General features: G+C 46.1%; 1 protein-coding gene and 1 pseudogene across 8 annotated transcripts in view; both read left to right on the top strand.

Annotated features, from left to right (window-relative positions):
* Positions 1 to 17,169, top strand: part of ARHGAP17 (Rho GTPase activating protein 17) — an 89,137-nt gene that overhangs the window by 45,171 nt on the left and 26,797 nt on the right. For all 7 annotated transcript variants that reach the window (XR_003793121.1, XM_029220431.1, XM_029220430.1 and 4 more), the window contains exons 5-12: positions 499 to 610; positions 846 to 922; positions 5,856 to 5,967; positions 8,924 to 8,992; positions 9,151 to 9,232; positions 14,195 to 14,322; positions 15,765 to 15,876; positions 16,427 to 16,508. Coding sequence is in view for 6 of the 7 variants with exons in the window: in XM_029220431.1 (XP_029076264.1) it covers positions 499 to 610; positions 846 to 922; positions 5,856 to 5,967; positions 8,924 to 8,992; positions 9,151 to 9,232; positions 14,195 to 14,322; positions 15,765 to 15,876; positions 16,427 to 16,508 (774 nt within the window). In the remaining variant the exon portion in view is untranslated. The remainder of the gene's footprint in view (positions 1 to 498; positions 611 to 845; positions 923 to 5,855; positions 5,968 to 8,923; positions 8,993 to 9,150; positions 9,233 to 14,194; positions 14,323 to 15,764; positions 15,877 to 16,426; positions 16,509 to 17,169) is intronic.
* Positions 929 to 5,839, top strand: LOC114894116 (annotated as a pseudogene). Its single transcript, XR_003793122.1, has one exon. The product of XR_003793122.1 is annotated as a tubulin alpha-1 chain-like (transcript).

The raw sequence follows: 17,169 nt of genomic DNA, 5'->3' as shown, positions 1-17,169 counted from the left end.
TGACCAGAGGACCTAATCTTTCAGTGAGTTCTCACCTCACTGTTTACACACATCCGCACGCGTACACACAAATTATACCTGAGGTAGTCTTGTGCATTTTATTTTATTTATTTATTTATTTTTTTGGTACGCGGGCCTCTCACCTTTGTGGCCTCTCCAGTTGCGGAGCACAGGCTCCGATGCGCAGGCTCAGCGGCCATGGCTCACGGGCCCAGTTGCTCCGCGGCACGTGGGATCTTCCCGGACCGGGGCACGAACCCGTGTCCGCTGCATCGGCAGGTGGACTCTCAACCACTGCGCCACCAGGGAAGCCCAGTCTTGTTCATTTTAAAGCACAAGTCTGTGGACTTACGCCCTAAGTTTATAGTACTTTCAGGTCTCTATTGTATAGCGCCCTAATGCGTTCCCATCGTATGGAGAGCAGAGCTGGCTCAGTGTGGGAATCTGGTGCCAGATTTAATGGACGTATGTTTGTTGTTGGGCATCTTGTTTTTAAAGGAAGATGCTGGAGACGTGTGGAGATGCTGAGAATCAGCTGGCTCTGGAACTCTCTCAGCATGAAGTCTTTGTCGAGAAGGAGATTGTGGACCCTCTGTACGGCATAGCAGAGGTGGGTGCTTTGGCGGGGGCTGGGTGGGGAATGGTTCACTTGTGTCTGAAACTTTAACAATAATCAGTGGCTTTGGCATACACTCCTTTTTGGAAATAAGGGGAGTAAGTTGAGGGTACAAAATCCTTTGCCTAAGAAAAAAAAGAAAATGGTAAATAAAGATTGCACTTTCAGAGGTTAAACTGAAAACCCCGAAGCTCGTCCCATTTCATATGTGGTGTGTTCTTCTGTCCAGGTAGAGATTCCTAACATCCAGAAACAGAGGAAGCAGCTCGCCAGATTGGTTTTAGACTGGGACTCGGTCAGAGCCAGGTAAGATAAAGCTGTGAAAAATAACCAATAATGCGGTTTTCTGTCACATCCCCAGCAACCATCCCCCTCCTCAACACGGATAAAGACCACTGGGTGCACAAAACAGATGTCATCACAGATTCACACACTTGACTCACAGACTGAGTCACAGCCTACTTACATCTGCTTTCAGGCCTCATTCTCCCAAGCATGACAGCGGGATGATGTTAGAACACCCTGTTCTTAGCCAACCAACAGTGAAAGGAGACAGGGAAAAAAAAAACCTAAATAAGTGTATTCTGGGGAGAAGAAATGGTGGCAGACAGTTCTAAGAGCGTTGTCCTTGGAGTAGTGGAGTTTAGGAATAAATAGATCTGTGATCTTAGCAGCTGCCAAGCGTGCCACTGTGTCAAAAAACACCTGTGTGGTTAGGATCATTTTTCACAATCAAGAAATGCTGTGCTCAACAGGGAGGAACTAAGTAAGACCTAGTAGCCATCCCAGAGGGCTGATGTCGGATGACCCGTCTGTAGTGCTCCATGGCTGGGCTCCAGCCTCAGCTCCATCCGTGAGGGCATTTGTATCAATGACTCATATGAGAGGAGTAGGGAGGTAGCTGCCACGGGCCCCATCCTTTCTCATACCTTATACAAGCGTTGACAGACTTGTTCTGTAAAGGGCCAGGTACTAAATATTTTCAGCTTTGCAACCCAGATGCCCCCTGTTCCAACTACTCAGCTCTGCTGTTGTAGCATAAAAGTAGCCCTGGGCAATACATAAATGAATGAGCAAGTCTGTGTTCGAATAAAACTTTATTTACAAAAGCAAGTGGCTTTGCTGAGCCCTGCTTCGTTAACTCTTTTAATCCTCATTGCACTCTTGTGAAGTAGACATGATTATTTCTGTTTGGCAAATAAATGGAGATACAGAGATCATTTACTAACTTTCTACGTGTCAGATGCTTTTTTTTGGCTGCGTTGGGTCTTCGTTGCTGCACGTGGGATCTCTCTAATTGCAGTGAGAGGGGGCTACTCTTGGTTGTGGTGCTTGGGCTTCTCATTGCAGTGGCTTCTCTTGTTGCGGAGCACAGGCTCAGTAGTTGTGGCACACGGTCTTAGTTGCTCTGTGGCATGTGGGATCTTCCCGGACCAGGGCTTGAACCCGTGTCCCCTGCATTGGCAGGCAGATTCTTAACCACTGCGCCACAAGGGAAGCCCCGTGTCAGATGCTTTTATTGCAGATTTCCTTGTTTCTAAAATGTCGCTGAGTGTCAGATGCACCAGTGATTTAATATCCGATTTTGGGGGGAAAATGAAATAGAAACACCACTTTATTAAATGTACAAATCAATTGGTAAGACATGTCCTGACTTAAGAAAAGTTGAGATGATAAGAGGGACATCTAGGAATTAGCACATGGTGAACACGATCATTGCCACCACTTACTGGACACTTGCCACGTGCCAGATATCAGACTACGTATGTGATATGTCAGCTCTTTCGATTCTCCCAGCAATCTCTATTCGTTTGTCCACTTGCGTTTTCAGCAGACATTGAGTAGGTGCTTGCTGTGGGTCAGGCTCCGTGTTGGACACTAAGTGCAGAGGCCCTTCAGTGAGAGTTGGAGGGGACAGAGGTTAGGAGGTTACATGACACCCCCTACTTTGAGAGGAGACTTGTTGTACAGACACTGGAGGCACCTGCACATGCCGTGTCTATGACTTGCTTTGTGTCTTAGACATAATAAACGGCAGGGCTAGGATTCTGAACGCAGAGTCTGCCGTCTCCTTGTCACACGCACACGTGTGATTAGAGCCCTGTGGCCAGAACCAGGATCAGGGAGGGAGTGCAGGCCCCCCTGTGGTAGATTTTTGCTGAAGATAAGGAAAAATGTTCTAATAGTTAATTAAACAAGGCCGTGAGTGCGCTCTTGCTGGAGTTGGTTGAGCGATATTATAGATGCCAGGAATCTTACATCTGCAGCACATGTATCCCAGAGGAGATTTCAGCACTGATTCTTGGTCCTGCATTCATGGTCCTGTTCACTTAACGAATCAAAGTAGGTATTAGAGAAACTGAAACAGATCAATATTTCTTCTTTATTTGACTTATTCCTGTGGCTTTTCCCTGGAGGAGAATGGTGATAGCTAGCATTAGTGGGGATCTATCATATTCACACACAGGCATATATATATTTATTCTCTCTTCTGCTGCCCGTGACAGTTCTGCCAGGCAGACGGTATTTGTTTCCTTAGTTTGACCGATGAGACAACCTGAGGCACAGAGAGGTGAGGCCGTTGCCAAAGGTCACATGGCCGATGAAGGTAGAACCGAGCTTCAGACTTCAGCCTGTCAGACTCCGAAGTCCATGCTCTTTCCATTGCCAGCTTCAGCAGATTTACTGAAGCCTTGCTGTGGAGAAGTGCATCACATCAGCAATGTGAAAGAGGGCAGGGCAGAGCATTCTGGGGGCAATGCAGTCATCTGGGAAGCTTGATAAGTTGCTAACATGGGCTTTCATGCTGCATCTATGTAATATCCATGTTTAAATTTAAAGTGCTAGAGAGTGCGTTACTTAACCTCAACTCTTAGCTTGTTGAGGATGGTAACCAGGACCTGGTATCCACTCCTGTTGCCTGTGCCTGCTGACCTGTAGCTACCACGCATAAGTGCATCTTCATCCATGTTGGCCAGGCTGGTGTCCAGATCGGCAGTGCCTGCTGGGAGCTCTACTACCCGGAACATGGCATCCAGCCCGATGGCCAGATGCCAAGTGACAAGACTACTGGGGGAGGAGATGACTCCTTCAACACTTTCTTCAGTGAGACAGGCGCTGGCAAGCATGTGCCCAGGGCATTGTTTGTGGACCTGGAACCCACGGTCATTGATGAAGTTCACACTGGCACCTGTCGCCAGCTCTTCCACCCTGAGCAGCTCATCACAGGCAAGGAAGATGCTGCCAGTAACTATGCCCGAGGTCACTACACCATTGGCAAGGAGATCATTGACCCCATCTTGGACCCAATTCAGAAACTAGCTGACCAGTGCACAAGTCTTCAAGGCTTCTTGGTTTTCCACAGCTTTGGTGGGGGAACTGGTTCCGGGTTCACCTCCCTGCTGATGGAACGTCTCTCTGTCGATTATGGCAAGAAGTCCAAGCTGGAGTCCATTTACCCAGCCCCCCAGGTTTCCACAGCTGTAGTTGAGCCCTACAACTCCATCCTCACCACCCACACCACCCTGGAGCACTCTGACTGTGCCTTCATGGTAGACAATGAGGCCATCTATGACATCTGTCGTAGAAACCTCGATATTGAGCGCGCAACTTACACGAATCTTAACCGCCTTGTTAGCCAGATTGTGTCCTCCATCACTGCTTCCCTGCGATTTGATGGAGCCCTGAACGTTGATCTGACAGAATTCCAGACCAACCTGGTGCCCTATCCCCACACCCACTGCCCTCTGGCCACATATGCCCCTGTCATCTCTGCTGAGAAAGCCTACCATGAACAGCTTTCTGTAGCAGAGATCACCAATGCTTACTTTGAGCCAGCCAACCAGATGGTGAAACGCGACCCTCGCTGTGGTAAATGCATGGCTTGCTGCCTGTTGTACCGTGGTGACGTGGTTCCCAAAGATGTCAATGCTGCTATCGCTACCATCAAGACCAAGCGCAGCACCCAGTTTGTGGACTGGTGCCCCACTGGCTTCAAAGTTGGCGCTAATTACCAGCCTCCCACTGGTGGAGACCTGGCCAAAGTACAGCAAGCTGTGTGCATGCTGAGCAACACCACAGCCATTGCTGAGGCCTGGGCTCGCCTGGACCACGAGTTTGACCTGATGTATGCCAAGCGTGCCTTTGGTACGTGGGTGAGGGCATGGCGGGAGGAGAGTTTTCTGAGGCCCGTGAGGATGTGGCTGCCCTTGAGAAGGATTGTGAGGAGGTTGGTGTGGATCCTGTTGAAGGAGAGGGAGAGGAAGAAGGCAAATCCCCATTGCTTTCAGCCCCGCAGCATGTCATACTCAGAACTTCAGCTTCAACATTAGCTGACAGGAGTAAAAGCTTTCTGACTAGATTGTCTTCACTTTCAACTGTGATCATGTATTACTTTTCCGTGTGTACCTGTAAGATTTTTCTGTCATGTCTGAAAGGTAAAGGCTTTAAGAAAGATAAATAAATAAATAAAGTGCTAGAACTTTCTGCCATAGCAGGCATGTCCGTATTTAAACAGAAGGTCAAAACACACTTGAAAACCAAATAGAAATTGTTTTAGATTATTATTCCCCATTCACTTCCCCCGACTATTACTATAGTATAGTTTTGGGGGAGGGGGTCCTTTTGACTTATTTATGAAGGGAATATAAACATTCCACATTATGTTTCAGATTTGCTGTAGATGCTAGTATTTATCCTTACAAATGATTTTAATTCTTAACATGCTTTCACAGCTATCAATTACTAGCTCCATGACCGAAGTTCTGGCTTTCACTTACTGAAGGTAATCACAAGTCAGGATGGTAGTAGGCGGTGTTATAAGGGGTCCTGAAGAGCAGCAACTGACCCCCAGTGGCACAGGGAACATTCTAGATCAAAGCAAGAGAACAAGGGGGTGTTTGATGGGTAAGAGCCCAAGATTGGACAGTAGGGGAAGGGGTTCCACGGATTGATTTGCAGCAGTTGGGCTTGCATGGGACAAGGCGTGGCCAGTTCTGCTCAGAGCAGACAGCTACTCTCAGCACTACCACAGTCCCATCACAGCGGGAAGCCAGTGTCACCTTTGCCCGTTTCCATTCTTAAAGGATAAACTCCAGAGAAGCTGCCATCCTAGGTGCTGATACCTGTTCCAGGTAGAATCAGTTTTGGGGAATGAGTCTGTCTCCATTAGGTCCTTAACTCCATAAGGTTGAGTATATACAGCTGCTTCTCAAATAATGGCTATGCCTGTGCTTTGCAGATGGAACCAGGCTCACAAATCTTCAGGAACCAACTTTCAGGGGCTTCCATCAAAAATAGATACCCTAAAGGAAGAGATGGATGAAGCTGGAAATAAAGTAGAACAGTGCAAGGTAGGAGAATTCCCTAATGAATATGTACTTAAATCAATCTTTTGGTTTTTGCAAGTGATGGATGAAAGGTCAAATATTGCAAATTATTTAACGTTTTACATAATTCCTATTAGGATTCCCTGAACGATATTCAAGGTAGGCTTTATTTTCTTCTTCCTTCTTTCTTTATTTTCTAAGACTCTACATTACTTTATACTCACAATAAAGCATTATTTAAAAATAAAATTCAGGGACTTCCCTGGTGGCGCAGTAGTTAAGAATCCACCTGCCAATGTCCACCTGCCGGGGACACGGGTTCGAGCCCTGGTCTGGAAGATTCCACATGCCGCAGAGCAACTAGTCCTGTGTGCCACAACTACTGAGCCTACACTCTAGAGCCCGTGAGCCACAACTACTGAGCCCACATGCCGCAACTACTGAAGCCCACATGCCTACAGCCTGTGCTCCACAACAAGAGAAGCCACTGCAATGAGAAACCCGTGCACCGCAACAAAGAGTAGCCCCCATTCTCTGCAACTAGAGAAAAAGCCCACGCACAGCAATGAAGACCCAATGCAGAAAAAAATAATTAATTGAAAAAAATTCAAGTAGGATATTTTTAAAAACTTGACAAGTTTTTAAAAACTTGACAGAAACGTCTAAGCTTATTTAAAATGAAGAATGGGAGAATAAAAGGAGAAAAACTATAAAAACATATCATAAAATTACAGCAATTAAAACAAGGTGCAATAGGCACAAAAATAGATCCATGGAATTGTATAGGTTTTCTAGAATGAATGCTGTTATATTTAAGGGTTGAATATATAGTAAAGGGGTCATCATATATCCATAGAAAAGGGAAGGATTATTTTTAAAATGTTGCTAGGACAATTGGCTTCTAATTTGGAAGAAATGAAAATTTGTATCTCATAATCTAAATTCCAGACTAGGTGGTTATTCTCTATGCATCTATCTACAAAGATAAATGTTTATTCCAAATGTTATCTGAGGTGGTAAAGAAACAGGTCTTTGGTGAATCTTAGGATCGTCGCCTGAGACTTTTCCTCCTCTTATTATTCATCATTTTCCAATAATGGTCTCCACATTCTACTAGGTAGCATTAAGACTGCTATATTTTAGTTTATTCAGGTCATGCTATAATTCACTTTTCATGATGGCAAACCTTGGGCAGTTAACTGCAGTAAAATGACTTGTTGAAAATAATATAGTGGGTAAGAATTAATACTGGACTCACAAAGTCATGCCATAGCCTTTACGTTTAAAAAGATGATAATCACACAAATGCTTCTGACAAAAGTCTTGCACTGGCTTATTCTTGTTCAGAAGAGTTGTAGTTTTGCCAGTGTCATTTACGCAGCAGTCTTCTTCATATCTGGTCTAACCTAGATCTTGGCTAGTGGCTCCTTATTGGATATACATTTGTCTAGTAGTTTGGGGGTTTGAACTGGTGCATTATAGGCTAAGTTAAAAGAGAGACTTCTTTTTTTTTTTTGCGGTACGCAGGCCTCTCACTGTTGTGGCCTCTCCCGTTGTGGAGCACAGGCTCCGGATGCACAGGCTCAGCGGCCATGGCTCACGGGCCTAGCCACTCCGCGGCATGTGGGATCTTCCCAGACCGGGGCACGAACCCACGTCCCCTGCATTGGCAGGCGGACTCTCAACCACTGTGCCACCAGGGAAGCCCAAAGAGAGACTTCTTTTTTTTTTTTTTTTTTTGAGAGACTTCTTTTAACTTACATACCACAGCTTGTCAGAAAGTCAAATGGTAAAAACTTATGAAAATATTTTCTATTTCCTTCTCTCTTTATGTTAACTTCTGGGTAATTTCCTGAGATCTAAGTTCTGTTTCACTGATTCTCTCTTTAGCTATGTCTGATCTGCTGTTTAATTAACATTGAGTTTTGAATTTTGTTGACTATATTTTTCATTTTAAAGTTCTAATTCTTCAAGTCTGCCTTTTTTGATAGTGCATTATTCTTTTTAGTATTTATTTTTTAATGCTTTTAATCATTTATATATACTTATTTTAAGTCTTCGTTAGTTAATTCTGTTTTCTGAAGTTCTCTATGAGAGTGGTGGGAGTTTCCTTTATGGTGGATTGTTTTGCAGTTTTGTACTGTGAGCTCATTTTAAGAGGGACTTTATCTGTGGGACTTCTGGGGATTAGGAGTGAGTCTCCCAGAGAGTATTACCAAGCCATTTTAAACTAAACTTTCTCAGTTCGAGGATTCCTGGACCACACAGAGAATCAACTCAAAGTTCAAACCCTCATGAAAGCAGGTCTATATATATTTGTGAACTCTCAGGGAAATGTTTTACTTTCCCAGATACAGAGGCCAATCCAAAACGGAAGGTAGTACATTAAAAAAATATATATGTATATATATGAATATGTATATATATTTGAAAATTGGAAATATGGATATATCCAATTGCCCAGTCTATCAGTTTTAAGCTAATTTTTTAATTCTTATGTAAGTAATTTATTTACATTAGTTCAAATATAAAAAGTATAAAACAGTATACAGTAAAGTCTTTCTTCTGCCCCTGTCCTCCTCCTCCTCCTAATTTCCACTGCTCTCAACAGGTAAACACTGTTACTAAGTTCTTGCTTTTTTCCCTAGGGGTATTTTTATACAAACATGGTGATAAAAATATTTCCTCTCCCTTTTTTACCCAGATAGTAACATACCATACCAGAAGTAGTGCTCTGTGCTTTGCTTCTTAACAAGGCATATTAATAATAAACCTTGGAGATCTTTCCATGTCAGTCCATAATAAGCTTGATTATTCTTTTCGTTATCCCTGTGTATGATTGTACCAGGGAGTTGATGGACATTTAATCTGCAGCTGTTTCATTACAGTTTGCTCTAGGAGCTCACAGATCAATTCGTAGATGCTATTTTCTTTCACCTCATTTTTCTTCAATGACATATCTTCTCTTCCACTTGCCCAGGATCAACTTGCAGCGGATATGTACAATTTTATGGCCAAAGAAGGGGAGTATGGCAAATTTTTTGTTACGGTAAGCACTTTGCCCTGACGAGACGTTAAAGCATTGTAAAAGTTGAGTCATTTTAGCTTTTTTGCAAAAGATGTCATTTTTGGTTTTGCTCAGCCATTGTGTGTGTGTCCATCCAATGCTAACGTTACTTTTGTTTTTGAATGTGGGTCTGTTCTCAGTTATTAGAAGCTCAAGCAGATTACCATAGAAAAGCATTAGCAGTCTTAGAAAAGGCCCTTCCCGAATTGCGAGCCCATCAAGGTAACGTAACCTGCGTGCTGGCCTGATGCCTCCTTCTCGCCTCTGCCACTTCTGCCTCTGTTCTTCTTTACTCAGCTCCTTTGCATGCATTTCCTTTGGACAAAGCCTCTCTGCCTAGGCGGGCACTATTTCCCAGCACACTTTCATCTTCCCTTGCTGCATTCTCTAATTTCTTCCAAACGCAAATTAACATACTAATGGAACATTTGCAGTTCTCCTGAAATCTTCAGTTGAAGAGAAAGCTGCACCCTTTGGGGGAAGCATCTGTTTTCCTATCTTCTAAATAGGCTCAAAACATTCTAGCCTCTAATTATCTTTTCGCAAATCAGTTATTTGTTTCATAGGGCTTAATTCTAGCCCTGTGATTCCAAGAGCATACATCCTATGAAAAAAACTTTGGACTTCCCAAAAGGAATCTTAGAAGCCAGTACCTGATACCGCGTCATCAGGCACATAATCAGTGTGACTGAATCGTGAGGCCATGAGCACCCCGTTCAGGTCTTGTTCTCATCAGCACTCACTTTGCCCACCATATTTAAGCACATTGCAGATCCTACCCTCAACTTACGAGTGGACCAAACTTTCCTTTGATGTTTAGTTCTAAACTGAACATTAACTCTTTCGATTCTAATTCTCTCTGATTTGCCATCAGAGCATCTATCAATCAGCAGAGATCAGTAAGTGATCAGACACTCCTCTGTCACCTTTGGACCTGTTATACTCTTTTGCTTATGGTGTAGTCCTGACATTTGGACCTCAGGTGCCCCAGACAGAACCACTGGTCTCAGAGCTGAAAGAGGATCAAGCCAGGTGCTGAGTGTGATGACTGTGATTGTGAAAGAGACTGAGCATGTGTGTGTACGGGGCTGGTTATGTCTGTGCGTACACACCGGCCCCTCAAGAATACCACTCCTCCTCCCCTAAATTGCTGGCAGTCCCAGCAGGGTGTGACTTTGTGCCTGAAAGCCCTTAGATTTTGGAATCGGAAAATTCTATTTAGGACTCCCCTGGCGGTCCAGTGGTTAAGACTCCGCGCTTCCACTGCAGGGGGCGCAGGTTTGGTCCCTGCTCGGGGAACTAAGATCCTACATGCCGCACAGCGCGACCAAAAAAAAAAGAAGAGAAAATGCTATGTCTTGACTGACCCCTTAGCCAGGTCTTTAGCCATCTTGAGTGTAGTGGCTCTGATTCGCTGGGCCAATCTTCAGAGGACGAGCTGCCCTTGCTTTCCAGAGTGATCCCATTTCTTAATCCGTGGGTAATGGGGTTGAGTCAGAGTGCAAAGGAATGAAGCTGCTGGCGAACAGTAAGCCTCGCAAGGGGCCGACTCTTGCTGGCCCAGGTCAGAGCACCGGGAGCCTGTGTTTATGGGGTACCTTCTGTGTGCAGGGCCCTGCACAGGACAAAACAGTAAACATCATCATCCTAGCCTTTGAATGGCTATAAGCCTGGTTTGGAGAGGTTGACTTAACGGGCCCAAAAAAGAGAAGATTTAAGCAGCGCCATGCCCCCTTTTTTTAAACTCCCATTCTATTTTTACCCGAGGCTATTTTCCCTAGAGAAGTATGTCAGAAAGTCATGGGGACCAGGCAGGGGCAGGGAAGAGGTTTAGGATGGAACAAGGGAAGCTGGTGTGTGAGGGGGAGTAGCCAGTGAAGGAAATGAGATTCTTCTTTCTCTCTAAGGCTGCCGCCTTCACCCAAGCCTTGGAATTCAACCCTTCTCACCTCTGCCTGTCCGCAAATCTGCCTCTCGTCTTAGTTCTGTCCTCCTCTTCCTTCTTCTCTGTTTTCAGAAAGACTCAGAGTGTCCTTACGGTAGGAGAAAAAAAAAACTTGCCCGTCTGCCCCGTGCCCCTGTGCACCCTTGTCTCACACTCTCGGTCGGCTGGCCTTAGTTCGGTACCTGCCTGTCCTCAGCGTGATGCCCCGTTTCATTGCATTCTCCTTCGTTTTCCTGGGAGGTTCTTCGAATGACTCATTTCCATCGGCCACCTCCGTTTTCTAACCCCCTTCCCACCCCTAACACTTTGCAGTCTGGTTTCTACTCCCAGTCACTCTGCTATTAAAACAAACAGACAAAGAAACATTGCAAGTCCCAATGGGTGGATGATTCTGATTGTTACGTTCTGGCATTTGACGTGGCTTGAGCTGTCTCTTCCTTGTCAGTTTTTTCCCCTCGTTTCACTCAATTGTTTTCTGTCATTGTTGAGGCTGTGTTTCCTTCATGTCTGTCCCCTCCTCAGAAGTCAAGCCTTTCCTGAGATCCAGTCCTTTCTCCTGTGTTCTTCTCCCTCCCTCCCACCTTTTCTCTCAAAATCCCCTCATTTTGGTGGCCTGCACTGACACCTGCATCTCTCAGCCTCAGTGTCAGTTCCCTTTGATGACCGGCTGTCACCTTAAACTCAGCGTATCTCAAGAAGCAGACTGATGCTTCCCCCACACCAGCTGGCCTTTCCTCCCCGCCTCCGTCTCCTTGGTACCTCCTTTCTCCAAACAATCCAGATTTCAAACCTTGGAGCCATCTTTTCCTTCCTTTCTGATACCCTCTCGCCAGGTTCTGTGCCTTTTTCCCTCTGCTGTGTCCTCCTTGTCATTCTCACTGCCTCACTCTACTCCATGCCCCTGTCGCCCGGTGCACAAGTGTGGAATAAAGTGTCCATCCCCAGACTCAGGATCCCTGGTCTTTTCTCAGCCTAAGTCCTCCTGGTCTATTTAATTCCTGTCCATCTTCTAAGACCTTCGCCAAGCTCCCCTTCTTTGAGAAGCCTTCTCTGACAACTGAAGCCAACAGTGAACACTTTTGTCTCCTGAATCACTCTAGCATTTATGGTCTACACCAGAAGTCGCAAACAGCCATATCTCATTAAAAATAAAAATAAAAATAAATTTCTTTTTAAACTAATTGCTATCATTTAAAAATCAGACTCTTTTCACATAACAGTGCTAACTTCTGGCTTCTCTTGAAAGTCCAGAGGGCCTGGTGATGCTGGGTCTGCTTTCCCGCGTGGTGACATTGCTCTGACGCCAAGGAACAGCTGCTGCGTCTTGGCCGACCACGCCCTCCCCACCCCGATCCCGCACCTCCAGTGCCCATCCGGCCCCTGCAGACGATTGTGTTTGCGACCCTAGTCTATACCATTTTTCTGCCACGGCTTAGCAAACACGTCTTGTCTTGTTCATTGCTGTTGTGCGTTTGCCTGTGTGTCTTATGTGTTCTTCACACGTAGACTGCTCTCATCCCAGGGGCGGGGGGGCCGCTGTGAACTCTGGGTGCCTGCTGCAGGGCCTTGCATGTCAGAGGTCTGTGGTTTGAGGAGCAGCCCCTGCGGTGGAGTTTGCCTCCGGAGTGGCCTCTAGGTCAGCGGCTCTCACCTCCACCCTCTGCCAACCTTCCACCGAGGTGGGGGAGGGGCACCCTGCCCAGGGTTTACTAGAAAGTTCCAGCAGGAGTCTGGATTGTGCCCGCCTCTCAGCATAGTAGGGTCGGGCATGGGGAGGTGATGGCAGGAGTCGTTTGCAGAACTCCCCTGGGTGATTCTGATGTATCTGCCCAGGCGAAGGGTCAGCTGGCCCTTTTCTGCCTGTGTTGAGAATCATTGCTTTAGATAAAAGGGAGAAAGTATTCAAGGTAAGATCTGGCCTTTGAGAGGACTGTCGCAGAGCTCTGAGAAGGGCCAGGCCCTTGGATGCTTCTTGTGTTTGGAATTCCACTGACCAGGGCCGGGGCTGAAGCCAGGGACGAGGGGCCTCCGGACAGTTCTGAGAGTGGCCACTGCCTTCCGCCCTCCCCACCCCTTCCTTTAACCTTTACCCTACTTGTTCTTTCCATCAAGTTTTGACTTTTCACAAGCGCCCAGGTCTGCGGGTTTGTGGGATCTCACTTTCCTTCCTGTGATGGGCCCCGCCTGCTCTCACGTGTAGGGCAGTGTCAGAGCCACGCTAGGGTTACACTGCCTGCCTGGAATCCAGGATTCGAATACCAGAGTGGCTGAAGGACACACGTCCACAGGCTGAGAGGGACATGAGCCCTTCCTGTCGCTGGAAAGAACCACGCTTCCCCAGTGGAGTATTTTCCACCAGCTGGTGTGCCCCCTTTGGCTTCTGTGTGCTTCTCAGTCAGTGCTGGATCTCTGCACCCCGCCAGGCAGGCTGGGCCCAACCACACCCCTCTTACTCTCCTTCAATACGTCCATGTCCGAAATGCCTGTTTCTGTTTCCTGCTTTATTGTATGTCTTTTTGCTAAGCTGCCTCAAATCTTTTGTGGAACGAAGCAGAGCATGTGACTGGAAAATAATATGCAGTATTGCTTTGCTGCTGTCGGCACAGCCTCCAGCCTCAGCTGCCTTGGGGCTACTTTCTCTCCTACTCAGAACCTTGGACTCTTTGGGGATATGGCATCAGAAGTGCTGCATGTCCTGGAGATGTCGCCTCTAATAGGGGTTGGCATGGGCCCTCTCCAGTCCTGTATGACAATGCTTGGCCTGTGTTTAAATTTTTAAGAAATTATTTCCTTTTTTAATGGAAGGAGTCTATTTCTCGTCCTCTAGGTAGAAGACCAGTTATGCTTTTCATGGCTAGATAAATTTCAGTGAAAACAGTGTGCCTAGATGGACCATTGGTTTTAGCGCAAGGCAGCCCACCCGTCTCAGGTAAATGCGGGTGTGATGCTGGGCCAGAAGCACCATCGCAGCTTCCACTGGGCATCTTGCATTGGGTGCCACGTGGGCGCGTCAGGGCGCTGATCCACTGGTCACCTCCCCAGCCTGGCACACATTTTGTACCCTAGTAAATGGGAACTGACAAAAGTGAAGAGAATAGATGCTTCCCCCTTTCCAAATCCTTGGCTACGGGCTTTAAAAAAGAAAGAAAGAAAAATCCCCTTCAGTAGTTTGGGGGAGGAAATAACTTGGCAATGCCGTGAGGTTGTCTAGTGTCTTACTGAATGGTCTGCTGCTCTAGATAAGTGGGCAGAGAAGCCCGCCTTCGGGACGCCTTTGGAAGAACACCTGAAGCGGAGCGGGCGTGAGATCGCGCTGCCCCTCGAGGCCTGCGTCATGCTGCTCCTGGAGACGGGCATGAAGGAGGAGGTGAGGCCCCGCCGCCCCGGCCGGCCTCTGCGGACCAGTGGCTCTCCAACCGCGCTCACCGTGACCACATTTCACGCTGAGACCCTGTCCATGTTGCCGTGGTAGACCCTAAATGAAACAGGGTTTCACAGAGCAGTACTTACCTTGCCTACCTGCAGTACACTCTGCCTTTTTCTTGTTGGTCCCATTTGATTATTTCATTTTACACTGTGGTTGTGATTTGTGAAAATGAATTTCATGAGGTGCTGTAGAACCAGAGCTCCCATGAGCTTTAGTTTCTAATAACACGAATTTTATATTTGTGTAGAACTATGTTGTCGGGTGGAAGTGGGAGGGGCATTTACATACTTTATTTTGTGGAATCCTTACCCAGAAAACCCCATGAACCAAGCAGGGCAGGTCTCATTACTCTTCTTGTGTAGACAAGGAATTCAGCACACGAGGAATTCATGCCGGGGCAGAGCTAGAATCAAAACACAAGTCTTCTTTTAACCTTTGAAAGCTTAGTATTGAAGTGTAACGTACGTAGAGGAAAGTGCGTGTATCATAAGTGAACAGCTTGATACATTTTCACCTTCTGAACTCACCCATATAATCAGCACCCAGATCAAGAAACCCCCTGGGGGGCCTTCCTTGCATTTGCTTCCAGTCACGCCCCCACACCCTGACCCCATCAACGTGACCTCAGCTCCCAACAGCCTAGATGAGAGCTCCTCACCCAAGGCCAGTTTCACTGCCTCCGGGGAACATTTGGCAAGGTCTGCAGACATTTTTGATTGTCACAACTTGGGGAGCAGGGGGAAGACTTGCTACTGTCTCTCCAGGGGGTAGAGACCAGGGATGCTTCTAGACATCCTTCAGTGCACAGGACAGCCTCACAACAAAGAATTATCTGGCCCAAAATGTCAGTACTGCTGAGGTTGGGAAACTCTGCCTAGATTAATGTTGCTAAAAGCCCAAGCCTTATAAGTGCTGGCCCAACGTCTCCATCAGGCCTGCTCCCGTGGCTGACCTGTCATGGGTTTTTCTCCGAGTAACATTTAGGGCAGTGAAAGTGACCGGTAGTCAAGCCTAACAATTTTTCTTGAGATTTCAGTTTTTAAAAAATATTCCTAAATTTAGAAAATCCATGGTGATCAACCTGGTGGGAGTATGAAATATAGCTTTTAAATAGATTCCTAACAGGCATGGTTATTTTGGCAATGGGGCAGGGCACGAGCTAGCACTGATTGAAAATGGTCTGCTCTCTGCCTGTCACTCTGCCCGGGGTACAAGCTCAGTCCTCTTTACTCCTCCCGGCAGCCCTGCAGCTCTCCTGGATAAGCTGTGCTGGAGCTGGGGGGGGCGGGGTGGGTGGAAGGCTCTTGCATCAGAGTTTTACTGCCACTCAGTGTAAGGCTCACAACTTGAACTTGATACTAACGGCTTTTCATTGTCTTTAGGGCCTTTTCCGAATTGGGGCTGGGGCCTCCAAGTTAAAGAAACTGAAAGCTGCTTTAGACTGTTCTACTTCTCACCTGGATGAGTTCTACTCAGACCCCCATGCTGTAGCAGGTGAGCTCCAAGGAGGCGCTCTCAAGGTGGTAACAGATCATCAGTTAAAGATCCAATATTAAGTGACAGTTAAAATTACATGGTCTCCTTATAAGTTTAAGTGACAAAACTGAAATGACAAATAAAACTGAAAAGCATGTGTGCGTACACTTACACATACATATCTTTTCTAGTCCTGTTTTGGGGGTTTTGTTTTGTTTTCCTGCTTATTAAGTAAAGGTGAAGGTAGCTTATAATCCAAATGTTTAGAGGCGTGATTTTACTTTCTTCCCTTTTACCCTCAAATCTCCATCTGCCTAGAGAGGTGATGTCTTATTAAGAAGATAGCTTTGAGACGAATTTTATTTTCCACTGATCTCTCAATATATTTTATGAGGGATGGAAATTGTTTTATGAGCATTTCATTCTGTAACCACTCCTGCCAATTCATGATTTATTCTATACATTGTGAACGGTTATAGTTGAGATCATTTCAATTTGCAAAATAATATATCCTGAGAGTTCCGGCCTTGCCCCTTGTCATACTCAAAGAGGGTGTTAATAATTTCAGGTGCTTTAAAGTCCTATTTACGGGAACTGCCTGAACCTTTGATGACTTTTAATTTGTATGAAGAATGGACACAAGTTGCAAGGTAAGTTTAAAGAACACCTAGTTTTAAAAGCTAAAGGAAATGACGCAATACTCTGTCCCCTTTGTAAATCATCTTATCCTTGGGGATCATAAAAATAACATTAAAGGGCTTCCCTGGTGGCACAGTGGTTGAGAATCCGCCTGCCAATGCAGGGGACACGGGTTCGAGCCCTGGTCCGGGAAGCGGAGCAACTAAGCCCGTGCGCCACAACTACTGAGCCCGTGTGCTGCAACTACTGAAGCCCATACGCCTAGAGCCAGTGCTCTGCAACAAGAGAAGCCACCGCAATGAGAATCCCACGCATCACAACAAAGAGTAGCGCCTGCTCACCGCAACTAGAGAAAAGCCCGGGTGCAGCAGCGAAGACCCAACACAGCCAAAAATAAATAAATTTATAAAAAAAAAAAAATAACGTTAAAATCGTGTATTTAGAGCTGTGTGGGAACTCAGCTGTGTAATAATATAATGTTACCATTATCAGTAACAATAGTTGATGTTTACTGAGCACTTACTGAGTGCTGAGTACCGTAGTAATCCTTATGCCCATTACTTCCTGTAGCCCGTAATTAATGACATAAAAGGCAGAAGTTGTTGTTATCCTCCTTTTACAGATGAGGAAACTGAGGCTGGGGGAGGAATGGCGTCAAATAATTGGCAGAGC

The sequence above is a fragment of the Monodon monoceros genome, unplaced genomic scaffold, assembly GCF_005190385.1.
Source record: "Monodon monoceros isolate NGI ecotype Baffin Bay Population unplaced genomic scaffold, NGI_Narwhal_1 Super_Scaffold_13, whole genome shotgun sequence".
NCBI classification, from domain to species: domain Eukaryota; kingdom Metazoa; phylum Chordata; class Mammalia; order Artiodactyla; family Monodontidae; genus Monodon; species Monodon monoceros.
Note: the sequence above shows the minus strand (reverse complement) of the source record. Positions and strands in the feature narration are given on the sequence as shown.